Raw genomic sequence first — 22,096 nt, 5'->3', positions numbered from 1 at the left:
ACTCAGAGACATATATATTTCTGGTTAACAAAAAAAAACATTTCAATATTTGAATTTGATGTAACTTACCGTTCATCTTTTTTTTTCCTTTTTTGGAGGAGGGGGTATACATTGTTTAACTGTAGAGTCAATTTATGATTCTAACTTACTAAAAATAAAAAAGCATTGTTCCAAAATGGAATTTAAAAAAACAACAACTTATATCAAAAGTAACAGATGAAAAACGTAAATTTACAAAATAAAAGTTCCTGGATGTAATTTGAAAACTAAAGTTGAGCAAAATATGTTTAATCAGAATTTAAATTATAGGTAGGGTACACATAGGACACCTCTTAAAAGATGACTGGTGATGCATAACAATCATGATAATTTCTGTGACATGATACTCTCTGTATAGGTAGTGATTTACCTTGACATTTTCGGGAGCTACATGTGTATTACCTGCATATTGTAAGGTACTGTCCAATGACGTCTCGGGTATATACTGGTTTATATTTATATTGGGGTTTCAATATCTATTCATGATAATAAGGTTTTATAACATTCACAGTTCTGCATGTCCTGTATACCAAACTCATATTTTATTTTCAGACCGAATGAGGATATGTAAATTTGAAGGAAACATATTGACTATCAAATTCATTTCGATGCTTTTTACTTAGTATTAACTCATCGAAATTTTAAAATACTGATTGTAAACTAAGTACTGTAGCCGATATTAAGGAGTATTCTATGAATTTACAAAAACATTTTGTTCCTGGATGTAATTATTTTTTTTAGTTTAGTGATATAATAGTAAGCTGAGAAAAAAAATCTAGTCAGAACTTAAAATCATTCCCCCACCCTGGACCCCTCTTAAATCATGAATGGTCATGCTTTACAATCGTGAGAATTCATTAACATGGTACATTCTGTATAGGTAGTGATTTACCTTGACATTTCCGGGTATTACAGAGCTTCATGTATATTACCATATATGGTAAGGTGCCGTCCCATTAGGTCTTATGTTTACAGGTTCACGTTTATAATGGCGTTCAAAACCTTTTTCTGATATAACAAGATTTTATGACATTCACACTTCTGAATGTTCTGTTACCAATTTCATTTTTTTATTTTCAGACCAAATGAGAATGTGGTTATTTTCAAGGAAACTTATTGAGTATCAAATTAATTAATGTGGTTTTTATTTAACTTGGTATTAAATCACAGAAATTTTAAAATACTACTGCTTGTTTAAGGAGTATTCTTGTCTGTTTAGAGTGGGAATAATGTGTTCTACTGAAGAATACGAATGACAAGTCTTGCAAAGGAACAAGATAAAACGCACATTGAAAATCCGGTTCGTCCAGTCTGTCTTAAATACAAATCACAGACGTTTTCTTGCACTAAATAATATATGAGTAACACGTTTCAGCCGAACTATGTACTTTTTCTACATAGGCAAAGTTGACTTAAGAGGGTTTCCGATATGGATTAAACACCTTTTGGCCAGGTAACACCCACCAAGATTTAAAATATTTAGATCATAGTGTTTCTGTACATTTTGTAACTATAAGGGGTAAATCAAAAGCGCTTTGGATACACCTTTTTTTTTATCAGTAAATGATATATACTCTTATTATAACACTTGATTATTAGTTTTCCCAAGATTATTTCTTCGTTTTTAAACTAATAAAATTTCAAAAATCATTTTGATTTTAATAACTTCTCCTTTAGATTTATAAATTTGAACATTATTTATCATTTCTATAACATCTGATTTATTCGTCCTTTTGTCTTTTAATCCATTCGAATTGACAGTCACACCTGGCACGGTGTGCCCTAGAGGCCCTGCTAATTGCCGATCTGTTAATTACCTTATACCTTTTTACCAGCCTGCCACGAGTTTTGCCTGAGAATAATACACACATCGTATATACCTAGTCCTAGCGTAGATAGTAAAAGGCCAATAAGCATACACCTATATATTGTCTTTACAGATTAAGTTATATACTTTAATTTGTTCACCATAGCCGTCGGAAAAAGCAAATTTTAACATTTTTTTAAAAGATTTACTTTTTGTGCCGTAAACAATAATATGCTCCGCTGGGAGCAGCTTGATACGACCGCAGAGGTCGAACCCTGAACAGTTGGGGCAAGTATGGACACAACATTCAAGCTTGATACAGCTCTGAATTTGGATTGTGATTAAATATTTGACACAGCATAGGTTTCTGACACAGATTGAATGTGGTCTAAGAACTTAAAAATATTTGATTTACCTATTATGGTCCAATATCCAAAATCTAAATACATGGTAAGATTCAGCACATCAAAGAATCCAAAGAATTCAATTTTTGATGAAATCAAACAAAGTTTAATTTTGGACCCTTTTGACCTCAATGTGGACCAATTTGATAACAGGGCCCAAAAATCAAAATATATGGTTAGATTCAGCATATCAAAGAACCCCATATATTCAATTTTTGTTGAAATCAAACAAAGTTTAATTTTGGACCCCAACTTGGACCAACTTGAAAACTGGACCCATAATTAAAAATCTAAACACATGTTTAGATTCAGCATATCAAAGAACCCAAAGAATTCAATTTTTGATGAAATCAAACAAAGTTTAATTTTGGACCCCAACTTGGACCAACTTGAAAACTGGGCCCAAAATCAATAATCTAAATACATGTTTAGATTCAGCATATCAAAGAAACCCATATATTAAATTTTTGTTAAAATCAAACTAAGTTTAATTTTGGACCCTTTGGACCTTAATGTAGACCAATTTGAAAACTGGACCCAAAATTAAAAATCTAAATACACGGTTAGATTCGTCATAACAAAGAAATAAATGTGGTCAAAGATTTTACAAATCTAATGCGCCATACTGTGCAATTAAAGATTACTTCTTGAAATTTTTCAATATTTGAAATTTGAAAAAAAAATTATATATTTGATTCTTTTTAATTTGTGAAATCTGAAATGAGAAAAAATTGACCCCCCCCACAATTTCTTTTTACCCCCCCCCCCCCCCCTTTTCCCCCAAAAAATTCTTTCCCTCAAGATATGGTCATAATCGCAATTCAAATTTCCAATTACCCATTTAAATTTACCATAGTGGTAACTTCATCTATTTTATAATAGAATTTAAAATATGGTGTCAAATCTTTCATATGGATTTTTTTGTAACAAAAAAAGATGTAACATTTGCAGATATTTTTACTGGTCTTAATTTATAAATATGCATTTCTTTAAACATAATTTAAAAGCAGTGTAAGGGAAGTAATTGAAACGTTGTATTTGGATTACCTCCCTTACACTCTTTTAAATTGTCTTAATTGTTCATTAACCATTACTTTATACATAATTTAAAAGCAGTGTAAGGGAGGTAATTCAAATATTGTATTTGATTTATCTCCCTTACACTGCTTTAAATTATGTTTTGTACTAAAGTATTTGTCCATTAACCAGGACAACCTTGTTTTTCCCCCTTTTTTGCCCCTAATTCCTAAACGGTTTGAGCCATAACCCCCCAAAGCAAATCCTAACCATCCCTTTGTGGTATGGAAACTTGTGGTATAATTTCATAGAGATCCATACACTGTTCCACAAGTTATTGTCTGTTTTGCGGTCGTATAAAAATGAATCGAAATGTATACGGTAAATATAGAAAATATTATCTTATTATAATGTAAAAAGTTGCATGTCTGTTCATTTTATTTTCTTACCATCAGATGGTAATTAGCTATCAAATTTAGTCATCTGCGCGCTTATGATTATGTTAAAATATGATTAAAGACCAAGACTTTAAATGATTGTACTTTAAATCCCGGCATGCAATACCAGGAGAAAACATCACGTACTACAGGAAGTAGTCCTTATTTTTTTTATTAATTATTGATTTTCTTCTTTATTACTGCACATATAGCGATAAAACTTTGTGAATATGTATTTTATGTTATACTGAACATATTTAAACTAATAGTAAAATATCGCGAATTTTCCCTTTAAGAGAGTAGCCCTGTATTTGGGGGAAAAACTTTAAAGCAGATACTTTGGATTCATATTTTTTTCATGGGTACTAATACAATATTCATAGGAAAATTAAAAGAAATTTTTAGTATTGTGGATATTTGATTTAGCGGTCTGCCAGTCTGCATTCAAGCCTATAAAAATGTATACCTTGTTGAACATTTAATTTTGTGGTTCAGGTTTACCCACGAAATCCAGGAAAATATGTGTTCCACGAATAATATTGAATCCACAGGACATATTTGAAACAGTCAAATTCATTAAAGGGAAACTCCGCAAAAAAATGAAAAATTGATATTTTGTTCTTTAAGCATAAAAAACCACATGTTCATAAATAAAAAACTTTTATTCTCTATGTAAAGATATCAAAATCGATTTTTGAAATTCACAATCAGTTCACCACATATCGCCGTCTTGTCGGTATGTTCGATCTAAAAAGTCACAAAGAACAAAAAGAATCGGGGATTTACCGACCGTGCGTTAAAAACTCCCATCATCAATTGGGGATTACCGTAGACGGTTATTCAGTGTCAAAATATCTTGTCAAGCGTACGGTTGTTCTGTCAGACAAGGTTATGACAAAAGTCTACATAGTTTTCCAAATCCCACAAAAAAAGAAAGAATTGTATCAGACATGGTTGTACAACCTTAAACTAACAGCAAATAGTTGCATCTATAGCAAGCACAAGTTGGTGTGTGAAGACCATTTTGAACAATATTGTTTCGAGGGAGATTCGTTTGTAATTATCCTTTTTTAATAACAAAATAACCTAGCAGTTCTGATAGCTATAGTTATCAAATCCTTATATGATAAGATCTCGTTGAATACAAAAAATATAGATTTGAAGAGGAAGAACAGTTTCAATTATAAGAAAGACAAATGCAGTGTTCTTGTAACAATCACTGATTTACAGAAGATTCATTAGTATGCATCTTTTATATAAAGTGCATTGATTTGTATAAAGAATAGTTCCGTATTTAGACAAGATAATTTTTCAATTAATAAAGTTATACGATATAAAGTAACATTTTTTTTAATTATGATATTTAACGGCTATTGACAAGGAGCAATGTTAGGAAGAGGTTTTAGCTGGGACATAATATGTTGATATAGTATAATATTCCCAGGTAATAGATATGTAAATATCGAAATATCGGACATCTCAATTTTTCTATTAAAAGTGGGATTTTTTAACTAATCTTTAAATTAAATCAAATTGATACGGGATCAATTCGGAACGGTCACTTATAAAGACACTTAGCTTTACAGTTAAATGAGTGACTCTATCTGGTATGTTCGGTGAAAAATTTATAGATTTTTTTTTCTTTTTAAATTTTATTTACGTTATCTTATTATATATATATTTTGGCTTCCTCCTGAATTGATAATAGGTATGTCAGAATTATTGATAGATGTCGTGTCAGAGCTACACATTCAGTTAGGTATTCCAAGGACGTATATTAGATATTGAATATTGTTGTGTCATGATTCTGGACCATATTTTTGAAGAAAAAAATTCTTCACGCAAATACAAGCTTTTATCGATTGGCAAACATGCAGATAAATAAAGTAATGCAGCACTTATAGTCACTATCAATATTAATTCATTGAAGATAAGAGAGCCCCTTCTATGTCTAATGTCCCTATCTTTATAAGGATTAGGACGACAGGGGGAAAAGGAGAGGAGATAGAGTGGCATAGTGAAAAAAAATAACCGAATAGAGAACAATGTTGAGAGAATGATCGACGAAAAGCGAAATAGTTATTGTAAAGGAGCGGAGATAAAGAGAGGCATAGTGAAAAAAAAATGTTTGCTTGACAAAGTTATTGCTCGCTTTGATATTTTTAGTTCTACAAAATCACACATCGTGTTCCTAATTGGTATTCACGTGCACTAACTTGATGCTGGAAACAGTATATTAATATATATGTTCCTGCTTGATGTGTTAAGTTTCTGCATAGCATGGTTAAAAATAATTAGTATCCCATTTGTTATATCGTAGTGTCACGGTGTTACTTTGTTAAATTTATTTAGTTTGTTAATGATTGTGTAAATAAGAATAAATCTGTATAAAAACTTCATATCATTTTAGTGATTGCCTATAGGCGTTTGATTATTGTTACATTTAAGATATATATATATATATATATATTTAGAACCTTTCATACATCTTAAAGTAAAAGATGTGTGTCTGAGTTAAACGACACAAGAACCCTGCAATACTAGTACGAGAGTATAGCATGTAAAAATTCCTACTCAATATGGTTGTATTGGAAATCTTTTCATACAGATTGACAACTCATGGTACGACATGCATGTAATATTTGCCTAATGACGCTCATAGTTCTTTTTACCATCATCATCTTATTCATTAAATATTGCTGTAAACATCGATGGTTCACACCCAAACATAGTGGGAGTAATATACCTCAGATCTTCTCCGTGGTATACATGTACACTTGTGAAATATATAGACGAAATTCGGTATTGAAGTGAATCTACATCTCACAAACACAATTTTTGAATTACGATTTTGAGTGAACACCCACCAAACCAATACAAACCTATGGCAAGATATAACCATGCAGGCATTTAGTTTTCGTCAGACACAAGATAAATAATCACTCTCATAAACTTATATATGCATGCAGTTTCAAATATCAAGAACAAGCCGTCGATGTCTATAGATCATTGTTAAGTCCGTTTACTAACTGTTCAGAGTCAGACATGTCAATAGTTCATTCTTGGAACCTTCATATACCCCATCCGACGATGGAAACTCTTTCTGATAGTGTTGACAACCTAAGCTTGTTTATCTGTACAAGTGGTTGCATTGCCTCTCCTGCCCCAAAAAACAAATACACTACTAGTCTGCTATCTCTGGAGCTCATCCTCAATGGCGCTTATACATCAGGAAACTTACAAGTATACTAGTCTAGTAAAGATTGTTTCAAGAACAACGAGGTTGGGACGAACTGTTCTAAAATCGTCAATATCAGTAATACATTACTAAGATATGCCTTTAATTACAACAACTGTATTACTAATTTGGATTAATGACGGCTATCCTAAAAAAATCCTCAAAGAAATTAATGTATTAGCTTAGATTTATAATGTATGTATATTCATTAATGAAATAAACGATAATTGGTATTCTTTTCACAAATAATTTGTCTAAGTGATTGTCAAATGAATTTAATTATGTAGGAATGAAATGTTGATAAGAAAATTAAAAAAAATCATGCATGTTGTACTGTTGTATTTTTTCAATTAAAAGCTTTAAAATTGCGATAGTTTTACGATTGTTAGCATTTAAACATCGCCAGATTTAAATACAAGTTAAAGAATTCCGGTAAAGTAAATTTAACAGATGTGCAATGATTATTAATTGGGAAATGTAACATTTAACTTTTAAGATTACAAGTACTATTCTTTTAACTTCATATCTTAACTTTATGCTAATTGCATTAGAACGTAACCGAAAATTGTTCCATTTTAATATTGTTACACTTCCGGAATTAAAAAGTTGAATGTTAATTTTCAATTAATTTATACAATTTAATTATTGTTTCTCTATTGTCATCGGGTATTTCATCTGGGTATATTAAACACGCTATACTCTTTCTGTTAATCCATTCAAAATGATAATATTCACACCTGTGTACGCTTGAATTACACCTGCGTACGCCTGAGGCGAAATTGCTGCAAGGTAAAGTTCAAACGAATTCTCCTCAAATCGTGAAATAAACAATGACTTTACAAAATAATATACACACTCTGTTCACAAATATTTTGCATTGAAATGGTTATCAAAGTTATAACGGTAAATAAAACGTAAAATATTTTCAGTTCAATATCAGTAAAAATGTTCTATAGATATTTTATGAAAAAATCTCAATAATTTATGAAATTAATTCGAAAATATTTATATCTAGATTACTTCATATCAGAAGTTTTATTCAATCAATACAAAATGGTACACACATATTCATTTGCTTTCATTCTTATATTGTGGTTATTAACTACGACCAACGGTCATCTGTGCGCTTTTAATTACGTAAAATTCTGATAAGCAATTAAGACTTTAACAGATTTTATTTTTTCCCATGATTCAACAAATCGGGTTAAAACGTCACAACCCAGTGACGTAGGTCAACCAAAAAAGTTACAAATACTTGATTTTCTCCATTATTAGAAAGAATATAAATTTAAAACTTTGTGAATGTGTTTTTTTATGTTAAGATGAACATATTTAGATGATAAGTAAAAAATCTCGGACTTTCCCTTTAATGCTTTTAATCAATCATGTGAAACAAAATTAAATTATATATATAATCAGTATAACGTTTAAAAAATATATCTATAGAAAAGAGAGTTTTTGATTGTTGTGTTTTCCTGATGATTTGGAGAAACAAGCAATAGGTATACTAAAGTATAGCAGTAAATTACTTCTTTTGTTTTCCTTTTTCCATGTATTTACAATTTATATCTTACTACTTTTCATTAACATTGCAAACTCCCTGACATTTAAGATCAATGAAAAATTTTTAGTTCTCGAACAGACAGATTTTCAAAAATTTACATTAGAATATGTGAACAGCAACAAATTACTCACCTGTACTATATTGTCCATTTTTGCCTTCTATTCTGAACACAACATGGGCACCAGATTTCTGCTGAGCTTCAAACTTGATTAGAAATGGGTTGTTTCCTGGGGTACAAAATGTAGGGTCCAAATTGTTCACACAATTACGTGTCTGTTGAAAAAAAAAGAAGATAAATCATATTTGTGTGTGTTTGTTTCTATTATCTATCATACAGTAGTTTGTCTGAATTGATTTTCAGTGACATATGAATAACGCTATCATGACATTTTTATCCAATGTTATCATTGTTACATGTACATGTGTACTTATAGTTTTTCTGTCAATGCTTTTTCTTTTTACAATGAAACACTAATTTATACAAAAAATTATGTCTGTATGATTAAAATAACATTATCTAAATATATCGTTATCATAGTTATATATCTTTGTTTAGGGATTTTAATCTTGTCAAAATTAACTGACGATTTGTATAATCCCAATATCATGAATATTCTAAAGAAAGACATTAAATAAATGTAATGTTAATATAAAAACTAGAGGCCCTAAAGAGCCTATGTCGCTCAACTAGGTGTATGTGCATTTTCAACAATGGACTCTTTCTAACATTGTAAACTAGAATAGAATTGATGACGAAAAATCTGTTTATTCTGTTTACTTTCTCTCTCTTTTTGGGTATAAAATTAAAGGGCAATCATACCTTTAAAGAGTATACTTGTGATTTCGTCAAAATTTGACTAAAATATAGATCTTGTCTTGCTGATCCTTTTTGCTTATTTAAATTTCTATCTATCTATAATAGTTTTCCAGATATTAGACAAAAACGCAAAATCGTACAAAATATCATCATTAAAGGGCAATAACTCCAATAAGGGGACGACTGACGATTTCAACAATGAAACATATTTGTAGGTCTTGTCTTGCTGATCATTTTTCTGATTTTAGTTTCTATTTATATATTACATTTTTTCAGATATTAGACAAAAATGCAAACAAAACTGATAAAAACTGTCATTAAAGGGTAATAACTCCAATAACATGAATAAGGAGTCGTCTGACGATGTCGACCTTGTTGACTTATTTGTAGATCTTGGTTTGCTGCTCTGTCGATGATCAGATGATAATTTTTGATGTTTTAAGTTTCTCTTTACAATGCTTTATATAAGAAGTCATCTGACAGGTTTGATGTAAATGGACAATAGGTAGATCTCATCATTCTGAGCATTTACGCCGCTGTTAGATTTTCTCTATCTATAGATCAGGTTTTTTTTAACTAAATATCCTAATGATGGCTGTGGCCAAGTTTGGTTAAATTTGGCCCAGTAGTTTCAGAAGAAATTATTTTTGTAAAAGTTAACAACGACAGATGACAAAATACGACGGACGCCAAGTGATAAAAAAACCTCACTTGCCCCTTTTGGCCAGGTGAGCTAATAAAAGAATGAGACATAATTTACCAGAGACCAAATGACATACCAGGTACATGTAAACAACTATAGGTCATCGATCGTACAGCCTTCAAAAAAACGTGAAACAATTCAAACGAGAACCCCATATTGATACCAATTAAATAAGTTGCATATTCATGACGAGAACATGTTAATGTGATATGAATATGAACCCTGCTATGTACAAGACAAATATTTTTTAACGTTCTAGTTCACAAGGGAACAGTCCGCAGGAAGATATGTCACCTACCCTGATACATTATTCTGACTGATGGCCAACCCGTCTTTACCCTTACTCCTATATGCTGCATGCTTAGCTAAGTGGTAGCAAATACAAATTTTTCAAAGTCAATGGATTGACACAGCCCGGGATAAAATGCAGGATCTCCTACAATGGAGGGGGCATGTGACCATGTGATCTACAGGGTGGCCATTGAAATTTGAATTGGATGCTACAAAACATAAACATGATAAAGGTGCCGCAGGCAGCAGCAAATAGACAATGATAGATGACAAGAGTATGCAACAGAGTGATTGGACAAGACAATCATATATCAGTGATGTTTTCAGCCTTATTTGAATAAAATTGAACCAAACTGGCTGCTGAATAGCAAATTATGATTTCAATTTTCTGCTTCTATTTGTCATGTTTGTTGAATGTTTCAAACCCCAAAAAATCAAAATAAATGTTTTAGCCAAATCATAGCATAAATGCTCCCTTAAGATTTGTAACATTTAATTTGTATTGTAGAAATTGTTCACTGAAATATCAGTATCCTCTATAAACTATGTCTTTGTTTACAAATGTAAATTTGGACTTGTGATGCTTGAGTAAACCTTACCAAAACAGACAGGAAAACTAACCAAGCTACATTAATTTGAACATCATGATAATCTATAAATAAATACGCTGTGCCCCTGATGATCATTTCATGACTTACTTTCTATAAGCCAAATACTTTATGAAAAATGAAGAATAAGCATTAAAATTAAACATATAGCTGTTTGAATTTCATTTCAGTTAACATGGTTGAAAGGTTGGTATATATATATATGACTGGAAAAAATTTGTACCCTAACTGAAAAGGTATAATATATCATAGGAATTGCATGTACACCTTGATACAGTATATGAATTTAATTAGCTTTACTATATATGATTGATCAATACAGGTTCTTATTGTAAATATGGAGACAAACAGTGAATTTACACATTTTTTACTTGTAGGAGATATTTTATTTGGTGTGTTTTTTGAAGAGATAATTTCAACACTAGCCCTAACTCTAGCTCTTGACAACCAACAAAACCTTTTAATTGCTTTAAATGTAGAGTAAAATATGTGTCATGTTTGTTTTGCAAAAACAAAATCCAATTCGTGCAATTTGAGAACAAATAACAAATATTTAAATCCCAGTCTACTGAAGTACAACTATTATAAATAGATACCACAACTACAGGTGTATTTGTATTCATACGTATGACTTGTGTTTTAAATGTTATATTTAATAACCTGTATCAAGTTTAAACAAGTTCTTTTTAACTTCCTGATTGAAAGGCGTCTAAGGAAAATTAAGAAATGTTATTTACAAAGCACTGATGAGATTTTTGTCAACAAAAAAGGTATGGAGGGAAAACACACTATTTTCATTTGATAGTGCACATGGTGCAAGAATATGTATTTACAAAATAATAATATAAAATTTGAACACACAGCAGACATTTTGGTGAAAAGGGAACAAGGTCACATTACAACAAAGAATAGGGAATACATGTATCACCTGTACTAAGAGATGACCATGTAATTCGGGGGGAGTCAAATTTGAAAATGTCAAAATATGTATTTCCAACTTAAAGCGGCAAAATTTTTATATTCACTCATTTGAGAGCCAGAATATTTATTTTCTACTGTCCAAAAAGTGTCACATAATCAAATGGTCGCCCCTTGGGTAATTTAACAGATCACCTTTTTCTATTAGGAAGATATATACAAATTCAAACAAATAAAGCTGTCAAAGTGAGGTCTTAAATTTCGATTCTATTGAAATATGAAAATACATTAGCATAACAATCAGGGATATATCCAGTACCCCAGGAAAAGGGGACTACATTTTCTAAACGGTGATATATCTGCAGAGCATAGTGATGCAAAATTTGTTGTTGCTGACAATTTTATGAAATAAATAATATCAATTCTGGTTAAAAAGGGGGGAGGGCATAATCCCCCCTGTGAATCCTCAACTGACAACACTTTCACATAAACAAATGAAATTAACACCTATACATTTTAGCTTCTGAAGTGCTTTTCTGGATTATATGTAGCTATTGTATACTTTATAAAAAGAGGTGGTATGATTGCCAATGAGACAACTATGCACCAAAGTTCAATGAAGTGGAGGTACCGAAGTGGATGTAAGCAATTATAGGCAATCATACAGCCTTCGACCATGAGATTAACTCATACCTTTTAGTGAAAAATATAAAACAATTCAATTGAGAAAACTAATGACATAATTTGTGACAAAACAATTTACGAAACAACCAAGCATTCTGTGAGTATTGCATGGCAATACATAGTCTCCTACCAGTTAAAAATTCATTGTATTGGAACAAAATTCTAACTTGTTATGGTGTAAACTATAAACCAATTTTCAAATCAATATCTTCAAGCATGACGAAAAAAAGTGCGGAAACCTGATTATTTGAGTGAATTTTCTAAGTCCATGACCAGAACAAAATTCGAACTTGAACTGTAACTTGTCATGATAAAACTAATTACCAATTATCAAATCAATTACTTCAAGAATGACAAAAAAAAGTGTGGACAACTAATTATTTTAGTGAATTTTCTAAGTCAAAGGACCATAACTCTGCACAAAATCATCAGACCAGAACAAAATTCGAACTTGATCTGTAACTGGTCATCATAAAACAATACACCAAATATCAAATCAATATCTTCAAGCATGAAGAAAAAAGTGTGGAAAACTGATTTGCCGGACTGACGGATGGACAGACAGACAGACAGACATAAATGGAGTGCAAACCTAAAGTCCCCATCGACTTCGTCGGTAGGTGACTAATAAACAGGAAATGAATCAACAACAACCACTGACCTACAGTTCCTGACTTTGGACAGGCACATAAAGAATGTGGCGGGGTTTAATATGTTTGTAGGTGCTGACCCTCCCCCTATACTCTTATTTGGTAGCATATAATATTAATGCTAATTTGAAAGTTATCATACATATTCGTAAATTTGTCACAGACTAAGGTAAAAGGTATTCAGAAAATAAAAACAAATTTCATACATATATATTTAAAGAGTAACCATGGCAACAAACATTGACGAAAGTTGTATATTTTGTAAAATTTCTTGATTTTCCTTGTTTTTTATCAAATTTTAAGTACATTTTAGGTGTAATACCACCAAATCATAGTACGTCACATCCGGTTGCATACGAAAATAGGTCTAAAAAAAATATTCCCTTGAATTTGACAGTTGTAGGTAATTGATCCTACATTTTATTGCAGTAAAACATTTCTGAGTCATAAACATATATCTTGGGTATTTCAAAGCACCATTATTTCTTTATTTGGGGTTTCTATAGAATATTTTGGAAACTTGAGGTTACATGGTTACTAAAGCTTGTACACAGGTTAAAAAAGGGGGGAAATTTGATTGGTTAACTTCCAGTGATGGTTATTTTCTTATATGCAATGAAATGTTATGTGAATTTTTTTCTATAGTACTGGACAGGATAAAACTTTACTCATGCCAAGTATTTCTTCATTTGAAACAAAGATAAATTCTGTACAATTTTTTGAAAAGTGCAAATTTAACAAAGACTAATAGGGGAAAATCAATGGTGGTATTACACCTAATATGGGAAGCTGTACATGCACCTTTGACCTTGTGAGTACTCTCATGTGTTAAAATTTCTTGCTATTTAAGTGAAATATTACAAATAATGAAATATTCTGAGTGGATTGAGTCTCCAAAATACATTTTATGAGAAAATTTCCTTGAAATAGGACTTTACCATGAATATTAGTTGACAGAACAAGCCATACTCAGAGTCTTGGGGAGCTTTTTCTCCTTATTTCTTATATTCTGCTATACTACAAAATTTCTCCTAAGAAATACTTTAATAAATATATAATTTTAAGTAAATGAAATTATTTTTAAAGTAGTAACAACAAATTAATCACCAAAAGAGAAGTTTTTTATGTCCCTCTCTGGAACGTGGCGTAAATTTAAGTTTTATGTAAGGACTTATTGAAACCTCCTTGGAGACAGTAAACTTTTATACGGATAGTTCATTCAGCTTGAATACTTAAATTAATCATTTATAATAACCTTTCTATCATAAATGAGTGAAAGTTACCCCAATATTTTTATTTATTGGCCTAAAAAGTAGAAATTTTGAGGAAATGAGAGGTATAAATGGACCAAAAGAGACCTTATAAGGAAGACAAAGAGGTCCATTAGTAGTATTTATCATCCTTAAGTCATCTTTTGTATCATATTCAACTGTTTGTAGGCAGATGAGATAAATATTTGATCATTTATTGTTCCACACTATATTCTATCATGATGTGGCTTGGTTTGAATTTTTCGAAGAAATTTTGCTCGAATCGCTGTAGATGTCGTCTTACATTATACTAGATTTTTCTCAAACTATTGAACTGATTATGACAAAACTTGACAGGAATGCTTGAAATAACCAGTATTACAAAGGAAAAAAGTCACATTCAGTTTATTCAACAAAAAAGTCTTCTTTAGGTGTAATACCACCAAATCATAGTACGTCACATCCGGTTGCATATGAAAATAGGTCTAAAAAAATATTCCCTTGAATTTGACAGTTGTAGGTAATTGATCCTACATTTCATTGCAGTAAAACATTTCTGAGTCATAAACATATATCTTGGGTATTTCAAAGCACCATTATTTCTTTATTTGGGGTTTCTATAGAATATTTTGGAAACTTGAGGTTACATGGTTACTAAAGCTTGTACACAGGTTAAAAAAGGGGGGAAATTTGATTGGTTAACTTCCAGTGATGGTTATTTTCTTATATGCAATGAAATGTTATGTGAATTTTTTTCTATAGTACTGGACAGGATAAAACTTTACTCATGCCAAGTATTTCTTCATTTTGAAACAAAGATAAATTCTGCACATTTTTTTGAAAAGTGCAAATTTAACAAAGACTAATAGGGGAAAATCAATGGTGGTATTACACCTTTTAGACTGGCAAAGTATGTGTGCACCCAAGAAACAACTTCATATTTGATGAGATTATGTCAATAGTTATAATAAAGCTTCTCTGAAATTATTTTTTTGTTTCTTGGCTGTGCACGATGTTTCCACAATGGAAATAACGATGGAAAACTACATAAATTATGTATTTTTCATTGTTTTCATGAAAACAGTACATATTATGATGAAATTGTGATGTCATCAGATAAAAAATCTATGTTTTTCATTTATATTTCTTGACTTTATGCATTTCCAATTATTATGTGCAAATTTGAAACAGTTGTCAAACATTTAATTTTCTTGGGCCAAAACAGGGCATTAATGCAACTACTCCTTTGTCAAGAAACGTGGCCAAAAACATTTTGAACCTTTTGAAAATTTTGGGGCTTAAAATGTTTTTTTTTTTATGTTTATAAAGGGACATAACTCAAGAATGGTAACAGTGTCGCCACCAAATTTCGTACTTAATCTGTATTATGTAGTAATAAGCATTGTGTATAAGTTTCATAACATTTTGTTGAGGCAAACTAAAGTTAGAAAACAGAATCAAAAAAATTGTACTTGATCTTAGATTTGTGGTAATGAATATTGTGTACCCGGTATAGGTTTCATAATGTTTGGTTGGGGCAAACTTAAGTTACAGAATGGAAACTAAAAATTTTGCAATCTTTCGATTTATAAAGGGGCATAACTCAATAATGGTTAAAATGACACTTCCCAAATTCAACTTGATCTGTGTTTTATCAGTGGAAGTCAAAATTAAACATTACATTGTATAGAGCATTGATTGTAGTTAATTGAACTATAATCATGGAAAAAGGAAGATAACTTCAATTTAAAAAATTACTTGACATTTAGAAGAAAATAAAAATTTTGCAATTTTGTGGAAGTACGCATTGTGTATAAGTTTCATAACATTTGGTCGAAGCAAACTTAAGTTAGAGAACGGAAACTTAAAATTTTGCAATTTTTCCATTTATAAAGGGACATAACTCTAGAACGGTTAAAGTGACGCCACCAAAATTCAAACTTGATCTGTGTTTTGTAGTAATAAGCATTGTGTATAAGTTTCATAACATTTGGTTGAGGCAAACTCAAGTTAGAGAACAGAAACCAATTTTGGGACATACGGACGGCCGTACGTACAGACGGACAAGGGTAAAACTTAATGCCCCCTCCACTAATGCGGGGGCACAAAAAAGGGTCAAAGTACCATAACTCCCATAAAAATTGTCAATTAATCAGACAATATAGCATGGTCAACAGAATATGACCACAAATAAACGGGTAGAAAAGATCTCTTATTTATTGTGTAAATAAGCAATGTTTAGCAGTAACTTTTCAATTTTCTTTTTATCAGTAAAGGTGAAAGGGAGAGAAATCGGAAGGTTTTTCTCCAATTTAGATGATTTGATCTACTTGTCAGGATATTGGTCTGAAAGGGATATTTCAATTTCGTTTTTATAAAAACCATAGAGAGGTTGCTACATTTTTGTTTTTGTACCTATATCTGGAGAGCTGACACATGATTTTAATATCTTATGGAATACCGGTATACAATCAATCTCTGAATAATATGGGGACGATCGTTTGATATTTTGTGGGGAGGAGTATTTTTTCCAAAATAGTATCTTTTTTTTTGTGCATCTGTTGCTACACAAGCCTTATTACCTGTGGCTATGACGCCAGGAAATTATTTTTTTTTCACTTTTGTACACATTTGTATCCTTAACTTTCCTGCATTTTATAACATTCATTTTCATTCTGTCTTGACAAAATCATTTATTTTCAGGTTTTACAAGACCAAGTTATTCGTTTTCAAAACACTCCTCCCAACCCCTAACCCCCCATCCCCCATCCCCACAGAAAATCAAATGGTTGTCCCCTGAAACCTTAAAAAATATAAGTAACAATGATTTAGCTACATATGTCTGCATTCTATGAATATCAACATTAATGAAAAACTTATTTTTACAGATTCACATCAAAATAAAATATCTTTATGTATTTTGTAGTGGCTTTTTAAATCAAGATGGCATTTTCCCAATCTATAAGACGAGCACAAATACCCAAACCATGCGAACTGTGTGAAACTGACACAAACATTAAATGGAAATGTGTACAATGCAATACACTAATGTGCGACAAGTGTAAGAAAATTCATTTAAAAGTTCTGACACATGACATTGTTGATGTCAAAAGTTCCGAAGCGAAACAAGAAATGGAACATACCATTATTACTGACAATATTCCCTGTCAGATTCACAAGAGGAAGTTGAATTGCATGTTTTGCAGAACATGTGACAACTTAGTATGTCCAGAATGTATAACTGATTCACACAAAAAACATGACCTAGTTTCAATTGATAAAGCGTGCAATGAAAAAAAGAGAGAACTAAAAGAACTAGAATCTAAATTTTCTGACACACTTACACTTTGTAAAATTGAAGACAGTAAAGTAAATGATTTTAAAACCAAATATGAACAATTTTTCGCTGAATCTGTTCAGAAAATTAATCAACAAGAAAAGTTGATCATAGATGAAGTCAGAAAATATGCTAAAGCACTTAGAGAACAACTGGAAACTGAAAAGCAAAGAATAGAAAAATCTATCACAGAAAAAGAGAAGAATATTGCAGAAGTGAAAGAAAATTTACTTAATAAGCAAAGCAATATACAAGAAGTATTAGATTCAAATCAAGCAGCTAAAGTGTTCAGTATTTATCCAGAATTCAGCGAAAAAGAAATTCCATATTCATCTTTCAAGGCATTTCCTGAGGAAACAAAAGATTTCGTTCCCACAGAGGAAAATTTGAAGACCATTTCTAACTTATTTGGATCACTTCAAAAAACCAAGTTACCAAAGGGATTACCACAAGTGAACTTAGATTTAATCAAGAGTTATACTACGGATCAGAACATGGTGCATAGAATGGTAATACTGGATGACAAGACAGCTTGGACTTCTAATTATATGACACCTACTCTGTGTAAAATTAACATTGATGATACAATCAAAACTGTTAAAGAGATTTCAGTTCAGGTTTATGACATGTCACTGACAGACAATAATGATGTTCTCCTGTCTTTGTTTGCCAGTTCTGATGTCAGTCTGTTAACAACAAAGACAGGAGAAATCAAACCTTTCCTGTCTGTGTCACCACTGTTAACACGCTGTATACATGTCAGTAAACATAATGAGATTATATTGGGTGTTGAGGAGAGGGGTGATACATACAACCCAACAAACAAAAGTTGTAGGAAAGTTATAATCTTTGGGATGGATGGAAAACAAAAACAATCATATGAGTATGATAAACATAAACAGAGATTATTTACTATCCCTTATAGAATTACATCTAATGTTAACAATGACATACTGGTTATAGATAGTATATCCAATGGTGATCGGAGGGTGGTGGTTATAGACAGGGAGGGACAGGTTAAGTGGACCTATCAGGGACATCCTCAGGTTAATTCAGGGGGTAAACTATTTTATCCTACAGATATAGTAACAACATCAGTAGGTCATGTTATAGTGAATGATTTTAACAACCATGCCTTACATGTCTTGTCAGGGGAGGGAGATGTACTGATATGTAAAGTTATGAAGGATCAGGGGATTATATATCCATACTCACTGGATATTGATACCAAGGGACAGTTATGGGTGGGATGTCATTCTGGGGGTGAACAAAGAACAGATGCCAAACTACATGTAATGAAGATGTCTTTTTAATTCAATATGAATTTAAAAAATCATCAATAAATATTTTAATTACTTACTTAATTAGCACTTATAAATTACCTAAATATTAAGAACTTAAAATTATTTACTGAAAGATAAGGAAATGAATGAATGAAAGGAGAAGTGAGGAAGTAACTAAGTTGTTCAATTATCCTTTATTGGGATGGAGATCTTGTGACATGTTAAGTTAAGAATGATCAGGCGATGAAAAATTAACATTGAAGACAGTTAATTGACAGTTATGGGTATAATGGGATTTTGTTAGTTATGATAAAATGATGCAAGACTTTATGTCATTCATCAGGTTCATCTAGTGTCTTTTTAATCAGCATTAAATAAATTAAAAACTTTAAGAATTATTTTCAATTCCTGACTTTTGTTACTTTTTATATAAATGTATGTAGGTAAATAAAGGAATTTATGAATATTCATGTTCATATGAATGAATTAGATGTGGAAAAATCATTAATTAGACAGCAACCAACAATAAAAGCATACCAAAAAGGGTATAACATGTCATAATATTTATAATCCTGTGAATACCCTTCACTTTGGGGTTTTATCAACATATTCAAGTCTAATAAAACACAACTCTTACTTGGATAACTATTTACTTCGATATGTCAATGTGACAATTCTTTCATGAATTCAACAAAGCTTACATCAGCGCCCTATGTCTTTTCTTAAGGCAAACAAGTCAAAATTTTACAATGTCAACTGATACTACTCGACCTACAAATTTATTGAATTAACATTTTAAATACTATTCAAGATGCTCAAGTTACCATCTAGAAACACCTTTTCAAAATTGTTCTCTTTTTTTAGTAAGAGTGACCTTGACCTTTGATCTATTGATCCCAAAATTGATAAGCTTCTATCCTTTTGTATATGCAAGATGACTAGAATGGTAAAATATAAGGACTTACATTTGTTGATTTAGATAAAAGTATAGAAGCATTTTTATACATAAATAAATATTAACATGATTAAGGGATATTGTGGTTAAATTCATGATTTAAAATCCAAACATCATTTTATAAAACACAATGCAAAAGCTGCTGTTCTACTTATTGATAAATATGAGTTTATGTTACTGAATACATATATGCATGAAGGATAGTCAGTGAATATTTCATATAAATATATTCAATTTATTGTATATATAGACATATTTGTCTCTCATTGAAAACCATTTGTTGACAATGGTACATGGACGGAAAGTCACAAAACTGATAGGACAAAAAATCACAGTTAACAAATCTACTTTCGTTTGAATATGAAAGTAATTAACTATTATTTAAATATGAAAAGAAAATTATTAAAATTGTATCTTTTTTCAGAATTTTTTTTTTTACACTGGAAAATTGTTCATAATCATTATTAAATGAATTATTATAAATTTCTAATCAAACAAAGCCTGAAAGGACACATGTATATGTAACTTGATGCAGGCACTTTCATGAATTAAACAAGACACTTGTACAACTTGTTTTCTTATCATTAATTTCATCATTATCAAACATTTAACATTATTTGTTTACAAAGTTGTATCATGTATAATTATTCAGGATAAAAACAAAAACTATTTTTGAAAATAGGTCTTTTAGTTATCATTGTTTATAAAAAAAAAAAAATCTGAAGACTGAATTGTGACGTTTTGTCCTGTGACTTTTATAAGAACTGCTTTTTATCTGTGATCTTTGTCCTGTACCTTTCTGTCCTATATTGTTGACAACTAGATGTCTTTTGGATTTAAGGATGTTCTTAGGTGAAATTAAAAAAATCTAGAAGTTAAAATTGATACTATAGTTTGGAAGAGCATAACTTAAGGAACAAAAAAAGCTAAAAATATTGATAGGTTCTGGAGCTCCTTTTTGAGATATTTGAGTTTTAAAAAATGGCGGGAAAAGGCTGACTCGGACTTTTACCTTGTATTTGCATTGGTATTATTTGGGTCTCAAATCGAAAGAAAAGAAATCTAGAATCTGCTTAAATTTTGGTAAATGACCTTTTATAAGCTATTGAAGTCTTATGTGAAAAGAAAAATGGGTGTTATGGGGCAAAATATTTTACCCTGTATCGTAGGAAAAAAACCAAGGAATCCGAACATCTGACAAAAATTCCTAAACCTGACCTAAGAACATCCTTAAGTATTATTTGGGTTACTGTCTCTTTGATGTAAGGACCACAGATACTTTTATTCAAAGTATTATTATCCATCGTATATACATTTTTGTGTATTCAGTCTTTAATGATTTCAGTTCAAATGCAACATATAAACCATTATAATACCTACCATGACTGGTGGATTTGAGGTGAACTTCTCATAAACTGTAACCTTAGCAATACATTTTGGAAAATACAAAGTTTTAGGCTGTATACACAAGTATTCATATGCTGATAATGTTTTGATAGTATCCACTTCTACAGTACAGTTTAACAGCATGTCCGCAAACCATTCAATCTGTAGGACATTGTGGACCAGAATGTAGGTCATACAATTTTCTTTCGTCCTTAATGTCACAACTACAATGAAAAATTCAATTTAGTGAAATAAGATGTCTATAAATACATATTGTATATAATTATTGTAACTAAAACATTTCATGTATTTTGTATATTTCTTCAATAAAATTCCAGTGGTTTAATAACAATTGTCATGCCATCCAATTTTTTTGTTAAGCTATAAGTACATGAAATCTGTACTATAATTGATCATGTGTTTTGTGCACTGAAAGATCACAATGCCAGTGCATGACAGATGCCACATGTGGAGTAGGATCTGCTTACCCTTCTGGAGCACCTGAAATCACCCTGGTTTTTGGCGGGGTTCGTGCTGCTCAGTCTTTAGTTTTCTACGATGTGTTTTGTGTAATGTTGTTTGTCTTTTGAATGTTTTTTGTGTTTTGCCGTGGCATTGTCAGTTTGTTTTCAACTTATGAGTTTGAATATTCTTGTGGTATCTTTTGCCTCTCTTTTGTAACATAACTTTGGTGTCAGACCATCATAT

At 31.0% G+C, this 22,096-nt stretch overlaps 3 protein-coding genes across 8 annotated transcripts in view; 2 read left to right on the top strand and 1 right to left on the bottom strand.

The window, feature by feature from the left end:
* The window catches only part of LOC127717738 (uncharacterized), a 383,100-nt gene extending 365,762 nt beyond the window's left edge, over positions 1–17,338 (top strand). The window contains exons 4-5 of one of the 3 annotated variants that reach the window (XM_052223527.1): positions 13,491–13,580; positions 14,948–17,338. The gene's annotated coding sequence lies outside the window, so the exon portion shown is untranslated. Of the gene's footprint in view, positions 1–13,490; positions 14,201–14,858 lie in introns of those variants that run through there. The other 2 variants (XM_052223540.1, XM_052223516.1) reach the window with 2 other exon arrangements.
* The window catches only part of LOC127717769 (uncharacterized), a 222,782-nt gene that overhangs the window by 195,131 nt on the left and 5,555 nt on the right, over positions 1–22,096 (bottom strand). For 2 of the 4 annotated variants that reach the window (XM_052223592.1, XM_052223570.1), the window contains exons 3-4: positions 21,383–21,612; positions 8,638–8,779 (exon numbers count right to left, since the gene is read on the bottom strand). In XM_052223592.1, the coding sequence (XP_052079552.1) occupies positions 8,638–8,779; positions 21,383–21,612 (372 nt within the window). Of the gene's footprint in view, positions 1–8,637; positions 8,780–21,382; positions 22,086–22,096 lie in introns of those variants that run through there. The other 2 variants (XR_007989369.1, XM_052223581.1) reach the window with 2 other exon arrangements.
* Positions 11,555–21,740, top strand: LOC127717731 (uncharacterized). Its single transcript, XM_052223501.1, has 2 exons — positions 11,555–11,695; positions 17,354–21,740. Exon 2 carries the CDS (start codon positions 17,371–17,373, stop codon positions 19,075–19,077), a length of 1,707 nt encoding a protein of 568 aa, XP_052079461.1. The 5' UTR covers positions 11,555–11,695; positions 17,354–17,370; the 3' UTR covers positions 19,078–21,740.

This window comes from Mytilus californianus, unplaced genomic scaffold, assembly GCF_021869535.1.
Source record: "Mytilus californianus isolate M0D057914Y unplaced genomic scaffold, xbMytCali1.0.p SCAF_1, whole genome shotgun sequence".
NCBI lineage: Eukaryota > Metazoa > Mollusca > Bivalvia > Mytilida > Mytilidae > Mytilus > Mytilus californianus.
Note: the sequence above shows the minus strand (reverse complement) of the source record. Positions and strands in the feature narration are given on the sequence as shown.

Bases quoted from the DNA above. Each gene is read 5' to 3' on its own strand.
- LOC127717731 (XM_052223501.1), top strand. From the start codon at position 17,371: ATGGCATTTTCCCAATCTATAAGACGAGCACAAATACCCAAACCATGC.